This window comes from Myripristis murdjan, chromosome 8, assembly GCF_902150065.1.
Source record: "Myripristis murdjan chromosome 8, fMyrMur1.1, whole genome shotgun sequence".
Classification (NCBI taxonomy): domain Eukaryota; kingdom Metazoa; phylum Chordata; class Actinopteri; order Holocentriformes; family Holocentridae; genus Myripristis; species Myripristis murdjan.
Genome location: NC_043987.1, coordinates 6042871 through 6067553, shown reverse-complemented (window position 1 = coordinate 6067553; position 24683 = coordinate 6042871). Strand labels below are relative to the sequence as shown.

General features: G+C 45.9%; 1 protein-coding gene across 1 annotated transcript; it reads right to left on the bottom strand.

The window, feature by feature from the left end:
* Positions 1–2506: 2506 nt before the first annotated feature.
* Positions 2507–24683, bottom strand: fscn1a (fascin actin-bundling protein 1a). Its single transcript, XM_030058179.1, has 5 exons — positions 23606–24683; positions 10451–10607; positions 7462–7583; positions 6430–6597; positions 2507–5356 (listed from the first exon to the last, which is right to left on the bottom strand). The coding sequence occupies exons 1-5, from the start codon at positions 24444–24446 to the stop codon at positions 5148–5150; spliced, it is 1497 nt and encodes a 498-aa protein (XP_029914039.1). The 5' UTR covers positions 24447–24683; the 3' UTR covers positions 2507–5147.

Below are 24683 nucleotides of genomic sequence, written 5' to 3'. Positions count from 1 at the left end.
GAAATAAGACATTTTGACTTGAAATACGACAAATAATCTTGGTAAGATTTTGACTTTTTGCAGTGTGGTACCACTTTTTCCACAGACCCATCTCCATCACAGCCTGGGTGAAATGCCGTGTTCTTCCTCAATCTGTGATCACATGGTTTATTTTGTGTATGGTTGCCTAGATACAGGAGTGACTCATTTTATTCAGTGGCACAGTTTACCCCGTTCTCCCCTGCGAAATCAACTGCTGTATTGTACAGTGATGCCAGTGATCGCTGTGCTGCTGCTGGTGTGAGAGACTCCAAGCTGCCAAAACACAAACCGTGTTATGATTTTAAAAGATGCTTCAAACATTTTGACATGCAGGCTTTTCTTCGCGATCTGTAAAATTGCAACTTAGATCATTTTTGTCTGATAGCTGACATTGAAAATACTTGAAAAACACGGTCACAATTTCTTTACATCAATTTGAGAATGACATTTTAAAAATTAAATGAGCTATTATGATTAGAGAAAGAAACGTTTCATGGTTCAAAGCCTGAGCCACAAATTCTGTGCTGCTTTATCTGCTGATCTTAAATCAGACTTTTGTAAGAGATTTCCAACGGAGTTCCTCAAGGCTCCGCTTTAGGTCCTTTTTTATTTTCTATATTTATAAAGAACAGTGGGCAGGGCTACAAAACAGCTAAATTGCAGCTTGATGCAGATGACACAGTGGTTTACTCAGCTGCCCCTTATAGTGATGAAACATTATCCATCAGTCATGGGAACGCAAGAACATGAAATTCAGTCCACCGGTGTGATCAGATAACACATTCACTGTGTGTCACTTGTAGCTGTAATGTTTGGGGAGGGGAAAAAAAGCCTTGTGTGGCCCCTCCGGCTGATCTGTCATAGTGAGTAAGCCTCCCCTATTAATCGTGCACAGGCCCATGTTGCTCTTTCAGCTCCTTCACAGAGGTTTTACTCACTGACTCACCGACTGGCTGAGGTGCAAACAGAGCCGAGCAGGTAAAACGAGTCTCGCACATGAATCATTCTCATGCACACATCTGTCTGCGGTCTGACAATGCTGCAGTGACGGAAATGGAAAAGGACGGAGGAGAATGGAGGAGGTGAAAGAGGGGGGGAAAAGAGCGAGGGAGGGGGGAGGACAGGGATTTTCAGCGCGGCCTTGTGCTGTTTCCTCAATGATGAGTTCTCCTGTGATCAAAGGCAGGCGCCCCCCTCCCTCACCTCCCTGGATCCTAACCTCTCTGAGCTTTACATCATCCCCCCAGCCCCCGCCTCAACCACACACACACACACACACACACACAGGGGGGCCTACTAGTCTGCATTTTGGGGAGTCAGGGGATGCAACGAAGGCTGCAGTGCAACACAACTCGCTGGCTTTTTTTTCTTCTTCTTCTTCTTCTCCTTCTTTTCATCCCCCCCCCCCTCCCTCACACACACCGCCTCTTCAATTCAGACCTGCCCGTTTCCAGCAGCTGGTGTTGCCATGGTAACGGGCCGCCTCGGAGGCGGGTGGAGACGGCGGCCATTTCATTTTGCGCAGCCTCGCCTCCCTTCCCCTCCCCCCCCAGCCTCTCCTCCCCTCTCTCCATCAGAAAGAGAGAGAGAGAGAGAGGGAGAGAGAGAGAGGCCGACCAGGCGGCTCTGCCTCGCCTGCAGCCTGACACTTTACCCACAAACCACTGCGCCCACTTCTGGGATCTGGGTCAAATTTGGAGTGACTCATCTTTTCAGCCGAATCATTCAGTCAGATGGTGAGAGAAGGAGAGAAAGAGGGAGGGAGAAACAGTGGTGGTGGTGGGGGGGGAAATGACAGGAGAAAAAGAGGTGAAAAATGAGACGCGTGAGGGATAGAGGGGTTGACAGGAGTGGGTGAGCGAGGTAAGGAAGGCACAGAGAGAGAGAGAGAGAGAGGGATTAAATAGGAGGAGGAGGGGGGGTGAGGAGGCAGGGCTGCATGGAGGGGTGGTGTGTGTTTGTTTTGCAGCGCTGGGTGTTCCTCTGGGATCTACGAGCCTGACGGGGGAAAATGGATTAAAGACCTGCTCTGGAGGCTCCATCATTACATTACCACCCTGAACTCTCTGTGTGTGTGTGTGTGTGTGTCTCTCTCTCTCTGTCTCTCTATAGAGGGGGTTGCCCTTTCCCTGCACCAGAATAAACGTTTCAGCACAAAGGCTCTATTCAGCAGGCAGGGAAAAAGTGTGTGTGTGTAAGTGGGACAAGCACACGGAGCTGCTGTGGTCCCAAACTGGACGGCGACCAGGCGTGCAGCACCGTGATTACATGAGAACCGAGCAGCTCGAGTGGAGGCTGGGATTTTGACGGCGCATGTTCATCATGCAGGAGCAAACATCTGCTGAGGGGTGACCTGAGAGAGGGAGGGAACATCAGGAATCATCATCAAAAAATCAAAACATCCTCAAGCACCAAAAAAAAAAAAAAAAAACTAAAACTCACACAGGATGAAGCATCACAATGAGAAGAGAGGGACACGAGAGTATAGTGTTCCAAATCCCAGTTTTATTGGTCGTTGGATTTCAGGTGAACCAATGGCACGAGAGGAAGATTAAATCACGATATCAAAAAATTATACAAAATAATAATACAAAAGGAAGTTCCAGTTGTACAAAGCAAAGATGTGGACTTTTTTTTTTTTTTAAATCATTTATTTATTTTTTTCTTCTTTTATTTTCCTACTGCCCATAAACTCAGAGTAAGGCACAGTCATTACCACATGTTTACCCTTCCAACGCCCGTTTGTCGAGACCTCGGTGACCTCGGACGCACCGAGAACCGCTCGCCTTACCCGCTTGTGATTCTCGACCCTTCTTGGCTAGAAACGGTCAGTCGGAAATAATTTGGACCTGATGAGGCACTGGCTGTGAACGTCAGCCGCATTAACAGCACTGAAACGATTGGCTTTCCATATTGATCTCCACGTCAAGGGAGCGCTCGGTGGATGATGGATGAAGAACCCATTTCATTTAAGACCCGGATCCTCAAGCATCTCGGCGCGGAGATGATCTCTGCGGTGTTGAGAAATCAATGCGCAGAGATCATCGCTGCTGAGAGATGCGTCTCAGGACACCGCGGCCGCTGAAGGGTAGAGAATCGACCAGCCGGGGTCATGGCCATGGCCGGTCATCTGAGCGAGCGGGCGGGTTAACATCGAGCTGAGGTCAGGACCCTCGGGCGCATTATGTGCTACACGACTGAGATTGGCATCACAGACAAAAACTTCCCCGTTTGCAGACGACTGTCACCTCTTCGGACGAGACGTTTAGCGGAACGTGCATCGGCGAACGCTCTAAAGTCATGTTCTTCTCGGCTTTCCCCCCCCCGCGCCCACCTGCACTGATGAGTCCGGATCATCAAAATCCAATAGAGAGGATTGAGATTACAGAGGCGGTCACGGCATCGCTCAAAGTTCAGCCGCGTCAGTGCAGATGGGGAGGGGGGATTAAAGACGGAGAAGAAGCAGATTTAGGTAAATGGGTCACTCTTCCGGTCTCTCGGTTATGGCGGGCCTCTCCGAGTGCAGGGGCAGAGGCGCAGCTCACGTTGCGCGGGGGCGAGGAGACGCGCGCGCAACGCGGCGTTGGAGATGCTGCGAGGTACTTAGTGAAGAGCACCGCTTTCCAGTTTTGGGCCGCGCTGAGGCGACGAGAGGACAGTTTGTCGGTCCAGTATCAAAGGGCTTAGATCAGGCCATAGGTGAGGCTTACGTTTACGCTTACAAGGGGGGGGGCTCGAAAAAGCAGCTTTCAAAAAGAATCGACTCCAGTTGCTATGGCTACCTACGCCTACCCATGATAATGTCTGTGCCTTGGATATAGAAAAAGAAAGGAATGCGACTCGTGTGTCCGTGTGTTTCTTCCAGTAAGACAGGAGAGTGCAGTAAACATATGTGACTGCGCAATACTTTTTTTTTTTTAAATGATTCTTTTCTTGCTTGTTTTGGGGGAAATAATATTTTTTAGTTTGTGCAGGGGAAAAAGGTGGCAGAGCGAATTCTTCCCCATTTTACTTCCTACATCCCGCTTGCTCCGGGAATTCAGCCTCGCCCTGCCGACCGGTGAGAACACACCCAGAGAACGACACAGGAAACTGGTTCACAACTGAATACCTTACAGTTGAGACGAAGAGGAAGGGAGGTGGGGGGTCAAACCCGTCAGTTACATCATCTTCGATATCTTTATCATCATCATCATCATCATTATCAGCAGATCCACTCCAGTTATATCACATTATCATCACACAGAGAGAGGCGACGGAGAGAGGCCTGCTCCAGAAACAAACATACGAGGCCTGGCGTGATAGAGAGCTGTACTTCCAGACAACATTAAAAAAAAAAAAAAATTCTACGTGACCCTATCTCACAGAAACAGACCCACAAGACGAGGTTTCCCTTTATTTCAGCCCAGCTAGATCCAGTAACACTAGATTTTTTTGATCCAGTAGAGAATCTGTTTTAGAAGATTTTAGGCCAGGTAGGAAACAGATCTACCAGACCAGGTCAGACACCATAAATACTGCCACCATGTGCTGCTCACACAGACAATAGAGAGAGACTAATAAGAGGGACGAGGTGGGGGGTTCGTTCAGAGAGGAGGGGCTCTTTAAGGTGGCTCTGCTCTGCTCTGGGGAGAGGGGACGGGCGGCCGAGTGAGGGGGTGGAGGGGAGGGGAGGGGGGATCGTAAGGCTCGGAGAGGAGTGAGTGGCGGGTTGAGCAGCAAACCAGATCGGAGCAGGAGAAAGTGCACAGCCCCACGGTAACTATGGCAACAGATAAAGAAAAAGGTCGGCACTGCAGAGCAGAGCTGGAAAGGGGAGGGGTGGGATGAGAAGGAAGGAAGGAGAGATGAAGGACAGGAAGGGGAAGAGGAGAAGAACGGGTCTTCTCTCTCTCCGCCCCGCCTTCCTCCTCTCACTGTGCAGTTCATCAACATAAAAGTCATAAGTAAGAGATAATATAAAGGCGGGGAAGGGAGGGGGATGCCAAGCTTTTTTTTTTTTTTTTTTTTTTTACGGAGTGAGGGGTGGTAATAGGTAGATGCATGGACGGGTGGCGCTGCTGTCCCGCGCCGCCGGCAGCAGCGACCACGTCCCGTCGCCGTGGCGTCGTCCTCCTCCTCCTCCCTCAGTACTCCCAGAGCGTGGCCGTCTCCAGGTCGTCGGCGTTGGCCTTGAGCACGCCGGCGTGGTCGCCGCGGAGGTACTTGCCGTCGGCGGCGTGGCGCACGGCCAGCTTGTTGTAGTCGCAGAACTCGAAGAGGAAGTCGACGGGCGCGTCGCTGCTGCTCACCACCGACTGCTCGTTGCCCACCATCCAGTATTTACCTGTCGAGTCTGGAGGAGAGGGAGGGAGTGAAACGGAAAGCAAGGAAAGGAAAGGAAAGAAAGGGTGAAAGGCGGGGATGTAAAAAAGGGAAAAAGGAAAAGGGTGTGGCAAAAAAGGGAGGAAATAGCAAATAGTCAAAAATGGCAGATAGAGGATGGGCAAGGGTGAGGTGAAAGGAGACAAGGAAAAGGGTGCAACAGAGAGAGGAAAATCGGCATGTACGTGATGGAAATAAAGGAAGAGTCAAAGAGTGAAGGTTGTGTGTGGGAAGGAGGGATGAACAACAAGAGAGCGAGAATGAGGCGTGGTTGAGGCTTGCAACTCCTTTTGTTTTTGACGTAAATCACTTAATGTAAAGGCAGCAGCTGAGTCAAATCCCTCTTTTTGGCAGCAACGCCTCATTTATGAATAAAAGTCTATAATGAGAAGCGCTCAGAGAATGAACGACTTAATCCCTGATGTGTCTGTGGGAGGTCCCTCCACACGCTGCGCTAAACAAGAGCAATCTGCCGCCTGTGGGAGAGCTCCTGAGCAAGTGTCTGTTTGCAGCCATGCAGGTGAGCTACAGGCTTTACGGTTAGCTGCACTGCAAAAACGCAAACTCTTACCAAGATTATTTGTCTTATTTCAAGTCAAAATATCTCATTACACTTAAAATAAGACATGATCACCTCAGAAGTAACTTGTTTTTAGACAATTTTCACTTGTTTCAAGTGAAAATTCACTTCAAACAAGTGAAAATTTGCTTGTTTCATTGGCAAAATTTGCCAGTGGAAAAAGTGAAAATTCACTTGAAACAAGTGAAAATTAGCTAGAAACAAGAAACAAATTTTGCCAATGAAACAAGCAAATTTTCACTTGTTTCAAGAGGCAATCGTCTAAAAACAAGTGACTTCTGAGGTGATCATGTCTTATTTTAAGTGTAATGAGATATTTTGACTAGGAATAAGACATTTTTGACTTGAAATAAGGCAAATCATCTTGGTAAGATTTGGAGTTTTTGCAGTGTGTATTGTGTTTATTGGGTTTAGGTGACCTGAGCGCGTCTGCTGTGGATGCCGGCGTGGGCCGAGCCGCTCACCTTGCAGGCTGTAGGCCCCGTCTCTGAACTCCAGGGTGAAGTAGTCGTAGGAGGAGCGGTTGGAGTCCAGCGTCCCGGTCACCTTCCTGCAGCCGATGAAGCCGTGCTCGCCGCGCAGCACGATGATGGGGCGGTTGATCAGCTTCATGATGAACTCCTCGGACTCACCTGCAGGCGGACGAGACGGATTAGCGGAACGTTTGGCGCCTCACTTGGCCCAAGTTGGCGCTTTGCTCACCAGGAAACGAATGCGAATGAAGCCGTGCCCTCAAAGTGCGCCACGGAAGCCAGCAGCCGCCTTTATCACAAATTACAAGCAGAGCTGTCATGCTCCAGCTTTAATCCGCTCAGGCTGGCACCCCCGGGCCCTACAGTCGCCTTTATAATTGGGGCGTTTTCTGATCTGATCTGAGATTGGAGGGCAGAAACCCCCCGGCTCGCTGGTGATGCTGCCAGTGTTTTGTGTTTTGTCTTGGTAAACGCCGCGCCAAAGATCCTCTATGTGCTGCAATAATTTCTCTTGAACGGGTGTTGTGAAGTCTTGGCGAAATGACTGCAATCTGGATGTGCATGGCCTCCGCTATAAATTAACATGTGGGCAAAATTAATTAAATTTGCATATGCATGAACTCTGCACAGTTGCAAAAGGGGCTTTATTCTTTGACCAGCGTGATTAGGAAGCTTTCCACTCGTTGCACAAGGTTATGGAACAGCGCGGCTGTCTGATCTGGTCATTTTGCTGATTTCGAGCGCTCCCCCTCACGGAGTAAAGCTTCTCTGAAAGTGGGCCAGAGTGTCTTGATTAACTTGTGGGGAAAAGAAGATTAGATCGGGCAGCGGCAAAACAAATATAACAGATTAAAACAAAGTAAAAACACAGCAAGTCAACAGCCAAGTTCAGGCAGCTTGAGAAACAGATGTTGAACGAAAGGCACACAAACAACTGGAACATCAAGTCACTATTTCACGTGTCGGGGACTGGGACGTCGTGTCTGAGCCGGGGCAAGGCGACTCGGGCCAAAACACACTGACCTGCGGTGTCGATGGTGGCGGCGAGCTGGCCGTTTTTCTTGGCGGCGACGTACTTCCCGTTGGCGGCCCGGAGAGTCAGACGCTTCTCACGCCACTCGATGTCAAAGTAGCAATTAGCCGACCTGAGAGGGAGAGACAAACACGGGGGACTCAGGGTGACAATGAAAGTGATGTGGTTGCTTATCTGGTTACACACACACACACACACGTACACAGTCAGCTCTCACAAAGCAACGCCTGCTGTTTTATCAAGAGCTTAGGTAATTGTGAGGTAATTGGATAGCGGGCTTAGACCAAACGGTAGAGGGTATAAGCTTCACTCGCATTCTTTGGTGAAGATGCGTTAAGGCGCTTGTTAAATCCGTTCACATGGCAGAGCTGCGTAGGATTGTTTTTTTTTTTTTTTTTAGCACGGGTATTAGATTGTCCTCTAAACCCCGCACGTCACTCACACACACTCATTTTCCTGCCTTACTTCCTCTTAAGAGCGCTAGTGGGTAGGGATGGGCGATACCACACTTTTAGGATTTGATACAATACTGATACTTTTTCTTGCATTTTCATCGATACTGATAATTTCATATTGGCAGTTTTTTTCATTCAAAATATTATTACATTTAAGACAAATTACATGACAAATACAGACCATTTATACCATATCTATTATGGCCAATACATAATAAAACTAAAATTAAAATAAATAACATAAATATGAATGAAATAAATTAAATATGAACAAAAATTTGCACATTTTCACCGTTATTGTTGTTTTCTTGCACTTTTCTTGTTAAAAAATGAAAAAAAGACCGATCTGCCATTATTTTCTGTGTTCCTCCGGCTCCCGCATTTGAGCCCCTCTTGCTGGCTGTGCTGTAGGGACGTCACCCAGCTCAATACACCGCACAGGAGTGTCTCGGCACATAGTGAGTGAAGGAAGCAATCTAAAACAGCTGAAAGTTGTGCATGCACTCCCAATTCTTATTTGTTAGTATCGATATTTGTTTAAGGAAATTGATGCCAAATGAGTAGCATGTGAGTATCGATATATCGATACCACAGAATCGATACGCCCATCCCTACTAGTGGGGAAGCTGGGAGCTACGTCGAGAGGAGACAGGCTGAAAAGAAAGAGAGGGAGCCGCGATGTGTTTCTGTCTGCGAGCAGCCGACTGAGTCAAATCTCAAGAATGTGGCGGGGGAATTCAGTTGTTTCCTGCAGCCCTTTCCACACTGCGATCCCACGAGGTCCATGACCCTTTGCTCTACTTTATCTTCACAATGAGACGGCGGTCATTTGGTCTGGTGTCAGAGTGCTGCTGCGCTCTCAATCGATTATATGAGCATGTACACTGCAAAAACGCAAAATCTTACCAAGATTATTTGTCTTATTTCAAGTCAAAAATGTCTTATTTCTAGTTAAAATATCTCATTACACTTAAAATAAGACATGATCACCTCAGAAGTAACTTGTTTTTAGACAACTGTCTCTTGTTTCAAGTGAAAATTTGCTTGTTTCATTGGCAAAATTTGCCAGTGGAAAAAGATGAAAATTCACTTGAAATAAGTGAAAATTAGCGAGAAACAAGAAACAAATTTTGCCAATGAAACAAGCAAATTTTCACTTGAAACAAGAGACAATTGTCTAAAAACAAGTTACTTCTGAGGTGATCATGTCTTATTTTAAGTGTAATGAGATATTTTGACTAGTAATAAGACATTTTTGACTTGAAATAAGACAAATAATCTTGGTAAGATTTGGAGTTTTTGCAGTGTATTTCCATACAGCTCCACATTGATCGTGGGATGTGCATCTTGCATCTTTGGGCTTTACATCGCAAAGATCAGGGGACATGCTGCCTTACTAGAGACCCCTACCCATAAAAAAAGAATGGGGAATCAACTTTGTTTCATTTTTATTTCATGAAAAAATCCTTTCACCCATTCATTTTATAAAAAAAGCCATTTGTGAACTCAAACGTCTCGATATTTGGCCAGAGTGTTACACAAAGAGAAAGGAGAAGGAGTCTGGAGGAGAGTCTCACAGGCCTCACAGGGAAGCACTGGGCTCCACAGGGTCAGGGGTCAAAGGTTAGGGGTTAACACCCAGCTCTCTGTCCTGGATTTCACTGGACATTTAAAAAAAAAAAAAAAAAGGCCACATGCAACCTCTTCTCAGGATACACCGAAAGGCACTCAACCTACCATGCTTTAAGGTTCACTTTTGCCCAAATAATCGCCCCCCCATACACACACACACACACACACACACACACACATTGCTATCCCAAGCAATAAACACTAAACTCCCACGTCATGCCTCAGCTCAAATTACCAGGGAGGACTAAAGCCTAAGAGCTGTGATGGCTGGTATCAGGTTCTCCAAGATCCACACACACACACACACACACACACACACACACACAAAATCACTAGTCTGGAGCGCACAATCACGGCCTTTGAGGAAACAATGAAGGGACAGAATGGAACAGGTGTGGCTCTAGTGAGTCTTAAGTATTTAACGTGTGGAGCTTAGAGCAGATGAGGTGATGCTCAGTGTGTGTGTGTGTGTGTGTGTGTGTGTGTGTGTTACTTGTTGGATATAACTACTGTGTTTGTGCTTGATTACATGATCACATTTTATAACTGCCCATGGATGCATCAGTTAATTTCTGCTGATTCAGCTGCACCAATGTACTGATAAATAAACTGAATGCTTTGAATCAAGTCAATCACAAGGCATAAATAATAAATAATATAAATTGACTTTTTTGTCAAGATTTGTCCACTAATGATGACGAAAGCCTGCTGTCTGGTGGTTTGGTCACTGTCATTTCATGGATATGAGATTTTGAGTATTAAGATCTTCAGATTCACACCCGAGGCTGAAATGCTTAAAAATGGGTAAAAAGCCAAATCTCATGTTTAGCATTGTGTATATATGTGTGTGTGTGTGTGTGTGTGTGTGTGTGTGTGCAGTGTCACGTCTCACTTGGTGGAGGCGGTGCACTGCAGTCCACCGTTGGCAGTGAGGGTCCAGTATTTCCCGGCGGCGGTTCGGAACGCGCACTTCCTGTTCTCGCGGCACATCTCCACCTGGAACACCTCCTGGTCCCCTTCCTCGTCCTGATTGGCTGACAGGTCCATGCCTGGGCGGAGTCAGAGGAATGGGGAAGCGATTAGCTGGAGGGAAACGGGTTAGTCGGTCATCTGTGGTCGGCGCTGCAGGATAGGGAAGGTGTGTGTGAAAATCAGCGGGAACAAGAGAAGCAGACCAGATGTGTACACACACACACACACACACACACACACACACACACACACACACACACACGGTCCAGATCCAAATCACATCTTACACATGCACATCCCACCATACATCCTAGTGAGGATCAGACGTAGTAAATGAGCAACATCAGACAGCCGGGATTAGAGGAGGATTTTGCACAGCTGCAGACAACACACACACACACACACACACACACACACACACACATCTGTCATACTCCAGCCAGACCCAACCAACAGTTCAAAGGGTTAATACCCTTGGTGGTCAGTCACAATAAACAGTAGCTGAAAAACCCAAACAGGAATCTTCATATATTCAGCCTCTACAACAAATAAAGCCGCTTTCAATCCATAGTGCCAAAAGAGTGTGTGTGTGTGTGTGTGTGTGCGCGTGTGTGTGTGTGTCCATACATCCTGCTGTATATGTAAAGAACACCAGACCTCATTAAAAACACATCAGTCCCACTTGGAGCACTCCAGAGTAACAAAGAGGTAAACAAACATGAGTCATATAGGATGGATGGACACACACACACAGCCATCGAGTACATCACTCTCCCACACACACACATTTCATGTAGGACAATGTGTACTATTGTAGAGGATGAGGTCATGGTGTGGATGGACGTATAGCCGCAGGGCAGGCTGTGTAAATGTGTGCAGAACGAGACGGAGATGGAGACAAAGAGAGAGAGAGAGAAGGAAAGAAAGAGAGAAAAACGTGTTTGAGAAAACAAACCGCCCGACTCATGTGCTCCCGAGCCGTCTGCCTGTCATGCATGACCCTCCCCCACCCCATCTCCATCTCACTTTTTCCAGCTTTCTCCTTTCTCCGTGGTGCCCGGGTGGCTCACGTCGTCAGGCTGACCACATTCAAAAAAGGAAAATCCACCACAAAGCCCTTTGACACTGTTTAACAAATCAGTCACTGGTTATGTGTTGCACTGTATGTCATTTCATGTGTATCTGGCCAAATGTAGCCATTTCATACAGTGGGAGCTAAAAAAACGAATAATAAAAGGCTGATTTGAGTGTCAATCCCCCAAAATCAAAGGGCAACTATTTTGCACCAGCATTCAACATCATCATCATCACAGAGAGAAAAATCCACTTGAGGAAGCTAAATAAGATATCGTCAAGAGATCAGAATGCCTTGCACAAACAACAACCACAAACACACTGCATTTGGAACTGGAGGGGGGCACACTTGCTTTTTTTTTTTTTTTTTTTTGAGTGGAAAAAGGATCTTTTGATCAGTTTTGCTCTCTCAACTGTCGTGTAAAAGTTCAGGCTTGCTCTCTGCGGTTAGTTGAAGGGCATTCTGGGAAATGCAGGACATCACGTAATTAAGCATATGAGGCAGGGTGAGGGAAACTACATTTACCATAGGAGTAAAGGGCACAGTGATACATGACGCTGTTTTTTTGCCCCTGAACACAACATATGGTCTGTCCATACACACTATCACCACAAGCTGCCTTTTGTTTCAAAGTCGACACACAGACGTAATGAAAATAACACTCCTCCACCGTGTTAGTCAAGTGTGTGTTACGACTGAGGAGTTACCTAACCTGTTTGACACACACACACAAAAAAAATCGACTGCTTGCCTTTTGTGTTTGAGAAAATAACGGCTCCTGTCTTGTCCAGCGCCTAACTAAACTCAACCTGGGAACGGCGGCCTCTGAGGACAGATTGAGTTTCGGCAGAAATATGTGGGGATACACACACACACACACATACACACACACATACAGATGATTGAGAAGGAAAAATAACCGACCAAGATGAGAACCACATGGCAGTAATCGACTGCCTGGCGCAGAGATGAACTGTGTGTGTGTGTGTGTGTGTGTGTGTGTGTGTGTGTGTGGAGGCGGGTTGAAGGAGTGAGGGGGAGAGAGGTAAAGAATTCAAGACAAAGAGAGAAACGATCAAGTGGATGAAACGGAGATTTAGAGCTGGATGGTTTGGAGAAACGCATTACAAGAAGCGGGGGGGGGCGACTCGGCTCTTCCTGTGTTTGTGTTTGGAACATTTATGCGTTTCATCCCCGCTCTACCTAACGGGCGATAACTCAAACGAGCCTGAACTCTTAGCTAATCCTCACCGCTTCCTGCACGGCCAACACAGGCACTCATACAGTAGCACATAGGAGCCCATTCATTTCCTCTGACAGGGGAAGGAGAGGGCAGATACCATTTGGTGGACGCTTCTATCTGAGTGAGATTAGTGGCTGAATGGGAAATGAAACCAAAATGCCAAGTGGGGCTGTACTGGACTCCGAGCGCCCACAGTAGGATCACATTTGGCTGTTCAGTGTGATGATTTGACTATTAGGTGGCTGGAGTTTGGCATTAACGGCCTGATGGCACACGGCCACAAGAAATTACCCTGTGGTCACCAGTTGTTCCATGTAGGTGGCCCTCTGCGCCAACGCAACCGTACAGTTACCGTTCAAGCATCCCACTTCCTACACTTCCATAAACATCCCGTCCGTTCAACACTCTACACGAACAGCAATAACAGTGGACCAGTAGGGGAGAGTGGGGTAATTTGTGCCAAGGGGCAAGTAGTGCCACCCCTGTTATCTAGAAAACCATAGAAGAAGTTGGTCATGTGACCACACATTTTTGAAGAGGCATCCATTTCACTCATCCTGCAAAGAAGGGAGACACATGGCTTGAGAGGAAAGCACATTTCAGTTCAAAAAACATTTTTTTTGCCCTCCAAAGTAAAATTTCTATGATCAAGGTTTTTTTGATTGCTGTTTGAACAATTATAGAAAACTTTGAAAACAGTTCACACAGGTTTTAGTACTTTAGTAAGCTACACCATGAGTCTATACAGTTAGCATGATGTTAGCTCAAAACAGCTGGGGGATGCATTTTTTTCAAAAACAAAACAACTTGTGGTTATATACTATATATTACTTTATTGTATTTTATTGTTATTGTACATTGTCTTCTTACTTTTGATCACTAAAACTATTCAGATTCAGATGAAGATAATTTGCAGGTGCTCATTTTGGAATTTTTATTTTGTTCTGGGAATGTGTTCATGTGGCGCTAGGCCTTGTTATAGAAAAGTGGCCTGTGATCTTGTTAAAATAATAAATAAATGTTAAATAAATAATTTTGTATTGAATTTGTTTTGCTTTTATATAGCATTATCATTTATGAGATTAAAATGATCTGTTTTACTTCAATTATCAATGGCACAATTTACTCCAGTGTATTCTCTCTAATGGCACAATTTACCCCGCACCAGGGGCAAGTTGTGCCACAAAACCACTTTTTTTTCGAAAGCTATATTTCTCAAACAGTTTATATAAGATCCAAAGTGATTGTTCCCAGGGATGCACAACATCCTAAACTATATGTGCATATTTTAGTTGGAGGCATTACTGTAATCCCCTCGCTTTAAAGGCACTTTAAGTAAAAATTGGCACAACTTACCCCACTCTCCCCTACTGTATGTGTCACCGGCCACGCCTTGCCCACCAAAAGTAACGTCATCAGTCTGTGACAGAGTTTGAGTGGCACATGATGGTCTAAATGTTGGTTCAAAGGCTTATCCCATGTGATGGAGCCAACCTCTAATGTTTTGGCATGAGGACAGTCAAACTTAAAACTATTGAATATTGGCACAAAGTTGCTGCTACTGGGCTCAGCTCTCTTCAAAGTATCCAACCGTTTGCTTCAACCTGCCAGTGCTGACTCCATGTTTTGCCCTTTCGAGCACTACCACACAAAAAATGTTAACCGAGAGATAAAGATCAAGCCTGAATTTCACTATAGGAAAATAAACCAGGAAACTGACAATGTACATATTTTGCATTTTGCTCGGCAAACTGTTACGCATGGCTTACCCCGCCGCCGAGAGGCTGAGGAGTTTGAATAGGCCGTCCCACCTGGGGGAGATGACTATCGCTCAAAAAATCTGCTGCTGTCAGGCTTTTTTTTTTTTTTTTTTGGCCTCGCAAAATTAATTTACAAACCAGGCTCTTTTTATGACAGTTCGGTGGTGTTTGGCTGTTTGGGTTGTTGTATCTGGCGAGGGGTGGACAGTGGGACATTTGGCTCTCTGGAAGCAAAAGGAAGTGGACGGATTTTGTGAGCAGCAACAAAAAGAGACAGACAAGAGCAGGGGAGTTCAGGACAGGATTTATTTGGTGCAATATTTTGCTGACTACAATCATAACACAGTTGCACAATCTTTCTCACAGTCTGTTTTATTTCTTTGTCACTGTCGGTATTTATAGTCTTACTTTGTTACTCGAATGGTTTCTGTGTATCTCTTTAAATCCTGTTTTCTCAGTGCAGCTGGAATATTATTCCAGACTTAATCTCAATAAAGGAATCCTGAATTTCGAGAGACATAATCGACGACTTCTGCCCTTCTGATTTTAGCCAGAGGTTTGGTGTCTCCTCTTTGAAAAGCAAACACACACACACACATTGAAATACTCCCTCTGAAGTCTATGTAGCCTCAGCCATGACCTGAGAAAGGCCAAGCCTGGTGAGGGTTTTGCTATGTGTGTGTGTGTGTGTGTGTCATATCAGGAACACAGGCTCTCAGGCTCACTGTGTTAATGGAATAGGAGGAAGAGAGGGTCCACGCACTCACACACACACACCACTTCCTCTTTTTGCAGAACCACACCAAAAGGACTGTGACCACACATGTGGAATCCTCCGCGACCGCACCACATGCACAGCACAACACGCATGCATGCATATAAACACACGCATACACACACACACACACACACACAAGCAGCCTCACCAAACGCAGCCCTTGAAAACAACCTCTATCTCTGTGTCCCCTCCGCCCACCACGTTCAGCCTGATGGTGGCAGGCACCAGATTGTTGGCATGGGCCGCTGTGAGCCAGCAGGACTCTGCACCAACGAGCACGCCATCCCATCAAGTGCAATTGTGTCCTCTTTGTGTGTGTGTGACCTATTGTTCAGCAGGCCTGACTGAGGAGGCGACCAGCTGGGGCACAAACAGGGATGCCAGATCATCCGTCTTTGTTCTGGTCCACACTTCCAGAAAAACACACACACACACTCATATAATTTATATACACACACTATGACCAGTACCAGCCTACACATTACTTACACACCACAGCTTTAAAGAGTATGTACAGTGCCGAGCGGTGCATACCACAGTAATGGACTCCCACTCCAGCATCAGAGCACAGACACACACTGAGCAGCAAGACCGGTCAAAACCAGACACACACACTGCGAGGGTGGCTGACAGAACAGATAGCATGAGGGTCAGCGCCTAGCCGAGATGGGATGTTTGAGATTGATGCAGATTTTAGAGGGACAAATTCATCAATCAGCGGTATGGCAGCCGATAGTGATTTTTTCAGCTGGAATGGAAATAAACCTCTACAATATGGCTTGTGCACAGATATGACCATGCAAAGATACACAGAAGGCTGTTTCTTAACAAATAACTTTAAAGAATATTCAACTTTTTTATACAATGTCAACCCTAACCCATAAACAATAAAGTACAAATAAGTAGCTAAACATCAGTACTGTTCAGTATCAGTCAATTGCTGATGATTTCAATAAAGAACAAATACATATAAAAAGTATAGATCTACATATCAAACTTAATATATATTAATTAAACTTGAATTAAGGAAGAGAATCAAATATTAATTTCTAAATAATCCAAAGCATCTTTTTCTGCATTATACTCTATCAAAAAATGTTTCATATCACTGCATATTGGCCAACATACACCAATACAGATATATCTGAATAGTTAAAAAGGGGTAGGCATAAAGAAGTGTAAACTTCTTCCTACTCCTTTTTTCGAACAAGATACACTATATTGTTTATCTGTTTCTCTTTTTGTTGTCTTTTTTTTTTAAATCTTTTGTATATATATGCAAACGAACAGATACATATGTTTTATTTTATTTTTGTTTGTATGCTTGTTCGAAAATAAAATCTTTCATTCATTCATTCATTCATTCATCCGTGATCAGCCAATACCAGGCAGGCTCAAAGGAAGATCAACACTGAAGCAAAACTAGCACAGATATAGTACTGCATGTGGGGCTGGGTGATACAGACTAAATCAAATATTATGATATCTTTCACTAAATATCTTGATATTGGTCATTTGTGACAATACTGCAGGGATGACTAGAGATTTGATGAACAACTGTTAGTAATGTAGATATGATGACTAAGCAGGTGAGTGACACCTCTTCACTGTAATGCAGCCTTTAAAAAGACAACACATGCCTTCCATTTCATGGTATTGTGATATCTAGTCTCATAAAATGATACTGATATCAACATATCACCCAGCTCCAGCTACATGATAGAAAAAACTTCCAATCAGAGAAAAAGAAATACCATTTCACTTGTGACACTGGCCCTGTTAGTATGTATTCTGAAATGGATGTTTGTGAAATGGATGTTTGTATAATATGAATATTTCAAGAATCAGCCGCTGAAAAGGAGGTCGGGGCAGACTATAGGTATGCGCCGCTGTGGCCGAGGCAAGTCTGAGTGGGTTTGAAACGATTCTCTGTTCACCCCGTTGCAAAATTGACCATAAACTGCTCGTCTAAGTGGGCATTAGTGAGCGGACACACCCGGAGTGGAGCAGAATGACACGCTGGAGACCGGCTCTACAGCAGCCATAATAAAACACAGGACATTAAGGAGGAGAGCCTCCCCGGCACTCTGCAGAGGGACACGGGGGCGGCTCTCCTGGCACACGCCCAGCCGCTGCTGCTGACAGCACACACACACACACACACATATACACACACAGCAAAAATACACAAACACACTGAAGGTCCATAAACATATTAAAGCTCAGCAGACACCCGGTCGAGGCCAGTGAGCACAAGCATGATGCATGAAGTGATGGCCTCCTCGCTTATTTTGTACAGTAGGAGGTTCATTTGTGTGGGTGGGTGGGTGTGTGTGTGTGTGTGTGTGTGTACGTGTGTGTGACTATATTGGTATGTTGTGGAGGTAGCAAATCATCACCCTTCACCTTGCAGGGATTAACACATGCTGGTCAAGGTCAGGGTTGTGTCTAGTTAGTGGGAACAGTCTGTGTGTGTGTGTGTGTGTGTGTGTCTCATTTCCTGCCAGCGGGTGGTGAGGCAGACAAAACGGGTTTCAGTGCTGAATCACAGCCAGACACAAAATGGAGCCACGGTTGCCTCGTCTCTCTTCGCCTGCTTATGGAGCAGCTGGCACCGTCTTGCAGGGGCAAAGACGCACAAGAATCCGCCTTAAGCAGTGATTCTGAATCCAAATGACTGGGCAGGTTTCCATTCACAGACTGGAGGTTCATTACAGCATGTAGTCAGCTGAGAAGGCATCCCACGTTCAAGATGCACCGCCTCAACTGCCGCGACAAACGCAGCAGGGACAGAGGCGTGGCGATGATCAAGTATAAATTCTGAGGATTCAACTGCACTGATGAGCTGAAAGAAATATGCAATATTAAACACTCCAGCTTTAGCCTGAATCGATATCGAAATGTCTCATTCATGGTTCTTAAATACACCTCACACTGGGGTGTTTTTTTTTTTTATCATGTAAGACAAAAAGGGAGAGGCTTACGTTATTGTATGTTTGTTTAAAGGACATAAAATTTTACCTAAAAGTGCTGAGTCACATCATCAAATTGCCGTTTACAAACTCAAACTGAATCTCAAAAAAAGAAACATTCTTCACGGAATCACTAACGAGTGACTTGCACATTGAATTGAAATCAGACTAAGAATTCACATCCTTAAGCGGGGAAACTGTCTTATCTGAGTCACCGGATTGTGTATTTTTTTTTTTTTTTTTAACGATTGAAATTTCAAGAAAAATCCAAACAATAAAACATAACATTATAATACAGTACAAAAGAAATATATGCAAAAACAAAACAAACAAAAAAAAAAGGAAAAAACAGATAATTAAAACCGACCGCAACAAAACAGCAACAAAGAGGGGAATGGGGGGGGGGTTAGGGTTCCATCTTCTTATTGTCCTTCTCCTCATTCAAAATTTGTACATTAAAATATACAACAAGGTTTGTGTATTTTACTATTCTGACCCAAAAACCAGCCCAGTACCAAGGGGGGGGGTCTAGTCTATAATTGCATCTAACCCTTATAGGACTCTCAGCTGCCAGCAGCCAGCAGGACGTGGTGGTCTCTCGTCCATTTAGCCCGACCGGCTCTCCGTTTTCACCCACATTTACGCTACAGTTCAGGGGGCAGCAAGCCACTTAAAAAGGCCATTGAGCTCTGGGCTAACGGACTATAATTGTGTCTCGGTCCATGTGAGGGTCATTAAAAACAGCCTCCGGGGGGGGAATTGTGGCCATCGCCATTCCAAGGATTAAGACAGTGGATGTCCCAAGCAGGAAATGAGCAACAGCACATGGTCAGATTAATGGAATTTATAAATGTTGCAAGAACAAGTCACCCAAGGATAATGGAAACTGGAGGGATGGGATGGGCTGCATCCATGCAATGTTAAGAGTTTCAAAACAAAAATCCACAGACAGCTACAGCTTCAGAAAATCTGTAACACCGATTGCCTCTGTTGGGAAATCTGATTCTGCAGTGCCTTTACCGGGGCAAATGTCACTTACTAGAACCGATATTGACTCATTTTCCAATCAGAGGCCTCCTCACCAGTTATTGAGCGGTCGGCAGCCAGAGAGGCAGTGGTGGCCGATAAGGAGGAGAGATGCTGCCAAATGAATTCACTCCACTATGATATGAAAATGAACTCTCAGAGACTTCAAACTTTCTTCAAACCAAATCAAGGGTTTTAATGATGTGTCAAAATTTTAGTAGGCCTGCATGATTTGCTGCAATGTAAAACGTGGAGAACTAAATCACTGCTGTGGTCCTTTGATGGAGCACTATGCTGCATGTAAATGGTGACACATGAATGACCGCGTGCATGTATGCACATCTGGCAGCCTCACCAAATCCCCCCTCAGTGAAATGAAAGGACGCCTGGACTGGATTTCTGTTGACCACGAATATGAACCTGATAAATATTCGATGGGTGCACGTCCCAAATGCAACATTTTGGATTGGACAGAGCAGCTTCCGACTGACCCACTTGAGCTTGCTTACGTCAAAGGGAAAAAAAAAAAAAAAAAAAATTTGGGCTGCAAATGGAAGCCACCCAATTTCGACCGCCATCTTGGCTCAGGTCTGCAAAGCAAATAGCCGCTCCGGAGACGGGGCTAGCGGGCCAAAGCAGCCAGATCGTCAGCTGTCGGTCTGAAACATCTGGAGCCAGTTTAATTTCCCTCAGCATTTAATCCACATTACAATGATCCAGTTGTTGGCAGGCTAAATCCTGTCTTCCTCTAAAAGATTAGAAACTCCTGCTCATTGTGAGTAGATTTGGGCAGCAGAGTGGCATTAGTAAGAAGGGAGACGGTCTTGACCCTGCTGAAGTGTCCTTGAGCAAGACACTGAGTCATGTGGAGGAAGAATATTACAATGGTGATCAATAAACTACCACATGGCCCATGGATAAATATTATCTTTGATTGTCATCCTAAAATTCTGACTCCTTGCTTGTGTATAAATCCAAAGATAACTTCCTTTTAAATGTATTAATATTGACTGTATTAGCATTACAATACTGTGCAGTTATGACATGGTCAAAACCTCTGCTGCTAGCTTTGTGCTCCAACTTCTCCTGAACAACTGCATTAGGAAAATGTTGCCGAGGCATTTCATCGCACAAAACATAATTGAGAACATAATCTAATGGAGCAAAGCATCTGCCGTACGCCAATCTAATTGTTTCCTTGTGAATTAACAAAGTCCTTTTCATCTCATTTCGGTGCATTTCATCATCTGCTTCCAGTGGGTCTGTTTGAAATCAGCATATTCTCTAGTTTTTCACATTACATAAGCTTTTTTTTTTTTTTTTTGTGGGTCCTTGCCTTAGAACTGGCCTCCATTTTGTGTCAGATGGAGCAACAAGAGGGGAGGAGGAGTCGTCGAGCGGCTATGTGCTTACCGAGAAAGTGGATGCTGGTCAATATTACGGTTTATGTCAAGTAAATAAAGCTGCGAGAGAGCAAATAAGCAAGAGGGCGAGACGGGGGAAGCGAGCGGAGAGGGGGAAAAGAGAACAGATCATACTTTCTGCAAAGAGAAGCGACCACTGAAACCGCGCTGTATTCACACCAGTGTAATCCTCGGGCCAGAAGCTAAATATAGGCTCAGAGGCCATCAATTATATTCCTATCATTCATTACAGCAGACAGTCAGCGCCACAGTCACTCGGCTCTCTTACTTGTTTTCTCCATCTCCTCCTAAATCTTAGGCACATTCCTTTTGCAATCTTGTTTAGTTTGAGGTGGAAGGCTTTTCTCACTCGCTTTCCGCCGGGTTCAGAGCACCCTCACTCCAACAGGGCGTTCAAGGTCTTTTCAAATGCCTTTCAAGGTCTTGTTTGGGGGAACTCAAAGACTTGAAATAGGCGTATTTTGGGCTAAAACCCGATGTGGTTCAAAAGTAGACATATTGTTTTTCACTCGATTTCTGCTAAATTAATTGATTTTTAATCCTTTGGATTTGAAGTATTGATGGTGGGATACTGATGAATTTGGGTGCCATTTTAATGTACAAAGGAAAACTTAAGTATTTGCAATCCCATTCATTCATTTGGAGAAACATTTGTCAATTTGTGCCATTTTATGTCAATTCTGTCCCCATTTTTTTTAATTCCTTGCCCTTTCTGTCTAATTTATCCATCCCTTTATAATCTTTAATCAATAGCAGCCGTGCCTCAGGCCCCCTGGGTCCTGACTAAAAGGGCTAAGTGTGTGTGTGTGTGTGTGTGTGTGTGTGTGCTCCCACTGTCAGCTATACCAGGGGGTCTAAAGCCCTAGCCAGAGCATGGTTCATCTAATCAGGTCACCAAATCATCCGATAACATGACTAACATCATATGACTGAAGCCACTGATGACCACACACACACACACACACACACACACACACAGGCATGAAGCTTGGAGAGGGAAGGGGGTGATGGAGGATGATGGCTTGGCAGGGTGAGTTTTGGATGGAGGTGAGGCAAAGGAGGGAGAGGGAGTGAGAAGAAAGGTGTCAACACAGGATGGGTGGAGGAAGCATAAAGGAAGGAAGGATGAGCGAGATGGAAAGAAGAAGGGAGGGACAAGGAAGGAGGGATGGAAGGAGATAGGTAAGGACAGAGTGTTAAAAGTAAGGAGGGGTGAGAAAGGAAGGAAGGAAGGAAGGAGGGAGACAAGGAGGAGGAGGAAGACAAGTTTGTACCTCTGCCCACTCGACTGCAGCTGCAGACCAGGCACACATGGACGCCATTAACATCCACACACACACACACACACACACACACACACACACACACACACGAGCTCTGGTTTGATTTGAAAACCTGAAAACTGATCATTATTCCTACACAGAGCTGTTATCAAAGAAGGAGGCTCCACTAGACAGCACACCTTGTGTTTGTGTGTAAAGACAAGCCCTACGTGTGTGACAATATAGAAATCCCCCTCATGAAGACCTGCCCTGAATCTGTCTCAAGTGTCACTCAAACTCCACACTCTGTACTTTACTGTGCGATGTATGACATTAACACACCGGGGGATTGAAGTTGATTGCACGGCTGCAGGCAAATGGAACGCTTTCAAAACAAACTTGATCGTGACTGAAATCATAGTTCGGATAGTTTTGCTAGATCATGATCATTATCTTGACAACTTTAAAAAAAAACAAACACATGATTATCTTGATTATATGACACTTTGTGAAAGTCCTGACCATTATGAGCAGCAGCAGACTAGAGCTGGGTGGTGTGGAAAAAAACAAATAACACTATATATTTGACCAAATCCTTCAATAATCAACATTGTGGTGATGCTGCAGGGATGACTATTAGTGCTCTCACAGGAGATTTACACACAGGAGATTTCACATAAACAGTTTTTCCAATGGGGATTTCATGACCAAGAGCGTAGGTGCAAATGATAGAACGGCCAAAACAGTAATACGTCCAGAAAATTGCATCACTTTACTGTAAAGCAGCCTTTGAAAGCAGGAAAAGACAACAGTGACTGTAAACGAGTGACTATGGAAACAAAAACCACAACATATGACTGTATAATCACAAAGTGTGCATCTCTGCTTGCTGACTGTGATGTTTCCTTTCCAGCATGTCACGGCTCCAGTGGGAATACAGAGTGTTTTGATGTGCTCATAGATCAGCTCTAGCTATAAAAAAAAAAAAAAAAAAAAAAAAAAAATCCCATATTTGAAAGACAGGAATGGGCAACTGTGGAAATGGTTAGGGGCCAAAACTGCAGGATTTAACTAAAGCCTGTGATATGAGCATCTGTTTATGCTGTTGGCCTGCACTTTAATATATGGAAGTATGGTGTGTGTGTGCGTGTGTGTGTGTGTTCAGTGAGTTTTTAACATGAGGACATGCATGCACTGTATACATGCCTGTCCTCCAACAATTCATTGTTTCACATGAGCAAACACACACAGAGACCCCAGCTATTTGAGAATATTCAGGTCATCTACTCATGCCCTACATTCCAAATTAATGTATGTGTGTGTGTGTGTGTGTGTGTGTGTGTGTGTGTGTGTGTGTGTAGGCTGCAGGGGGGCTGCAGTCTGACATTCCATCACGTTAACCCTTCCTCTGCCAGGGGCTATGACTGCCATCACACACACACACCATGCTGTCACCCGCCACCAACAGGCCTGGACCCCCATCACCACACACACACACACACACACACACACACACACACACACACACCTCTTACCTTGTCGGGTGGACACGTTCCTCTCGTTGGCCGCGGTGAGCACGACTTGCGGGTGGCTCTGCTCCAGCACGAACAGCTCATCCTTGCCCACGCGCGCGCTCTTGCCGGACTTCATGGTACCGGACGGGCCGGAGGGCGCGAGGTACTTCCCGCTACAGTCCCTGAACGCCACCTTCCCGGATCGGAACTCCAGCGTGTAGCCCGTGCTCTTGTCCGTCTTGGCCACGAGGCTCCCGTCGTTCATCAGGAACCGGTTGTCGGAGGTCTGCAGGTGGTAGCGCTGCTCGCGGAACACCAGCGTGATCATGGAGTCCACCCCCCACGGGACGTCCCGGTCGATGGCGATCTCGTCCACCTTGGAGCTCAGGTGCGCGTACCGCTTGCGCGTCAGGCTGAAGATGTTGACCTGCGGGTGCATGGCGATGTGCACGCTCCACTTCTCGGCCACCGAGGCGGTCTGGGCGAAGCAGATGATCCGGTCCTCGGTGCCGCCCAGGTAGCGCCCGTGCTGCTCGGACTGCAGCGACCAGCGGCCGTCGTCATGGGCGGTGATGACGAACCGGCACTCGGGCCCGGGGCTCTCGCTGTCTCCGGTGACGTTCCCGTCCTTGTCCGCGGCGATGTACCGGCCCAGATGTGACTTGAGGCAGAAGACGTTCCCGTTGGCCTCGTCGCCGCTCTGCTCGAGGGTCCAGATCTGTTTCTTCTTCATGCTCGTGGCGGACGCGTTGATTTTGAAGCCGAACGTCTCGGCCGTCAGGTATTTGTTGCCGCAGTTGATCAGGCCGAACTGGATCTGCAGCATGTCGCTGGTTCCGTTAGCAGCGCCGTTAGTCGACATGGTCGGTTCTCCGCGCTCGAGCCTGGACCGGGTCTGACTATGGGGGGGTGGGGGTTCTGCACTGTGAGCTCGCGACTGAAAGGGTGGGATGCTCTGCCTGCCTGCCTCGCGTGCTTCTCTTTGTTTGGGGAGTGTGAGTGAGCGTATCTGTGTGGATGTGGATGTGTGTGTGTGTGTGTATGTGTGTAGCTGGGACTGTGGGGAGTGTGAGAGCGCGCGCCGCCGGTCCTCAGTGCT

Bases quoted from the DNA above. Each gene is read 5' to 3' on its own strand.
- fscn1a (XM_030058179.1), bottom strand. From the start codon at position 24,446: ATGTCGACTAACGGCGCTGCTAACGGAACCAGCGACATGCTGCAGATC. The intron at 7,584-10,450 runs GTGAGACGTGAC...TCTCCCTCTCAG, and splicing joins CAGTGCACCGCCTCCACCAA to GTCGGCTAATTGCTACTTTG. The intron at 5,357-6,429 runs GTGAGCGGCTCG...CCTCTCCTCCAG, and splicing joins CGGGGCCTACAGCCTGCAAG to ACTCGACAGGTAAATACTGG.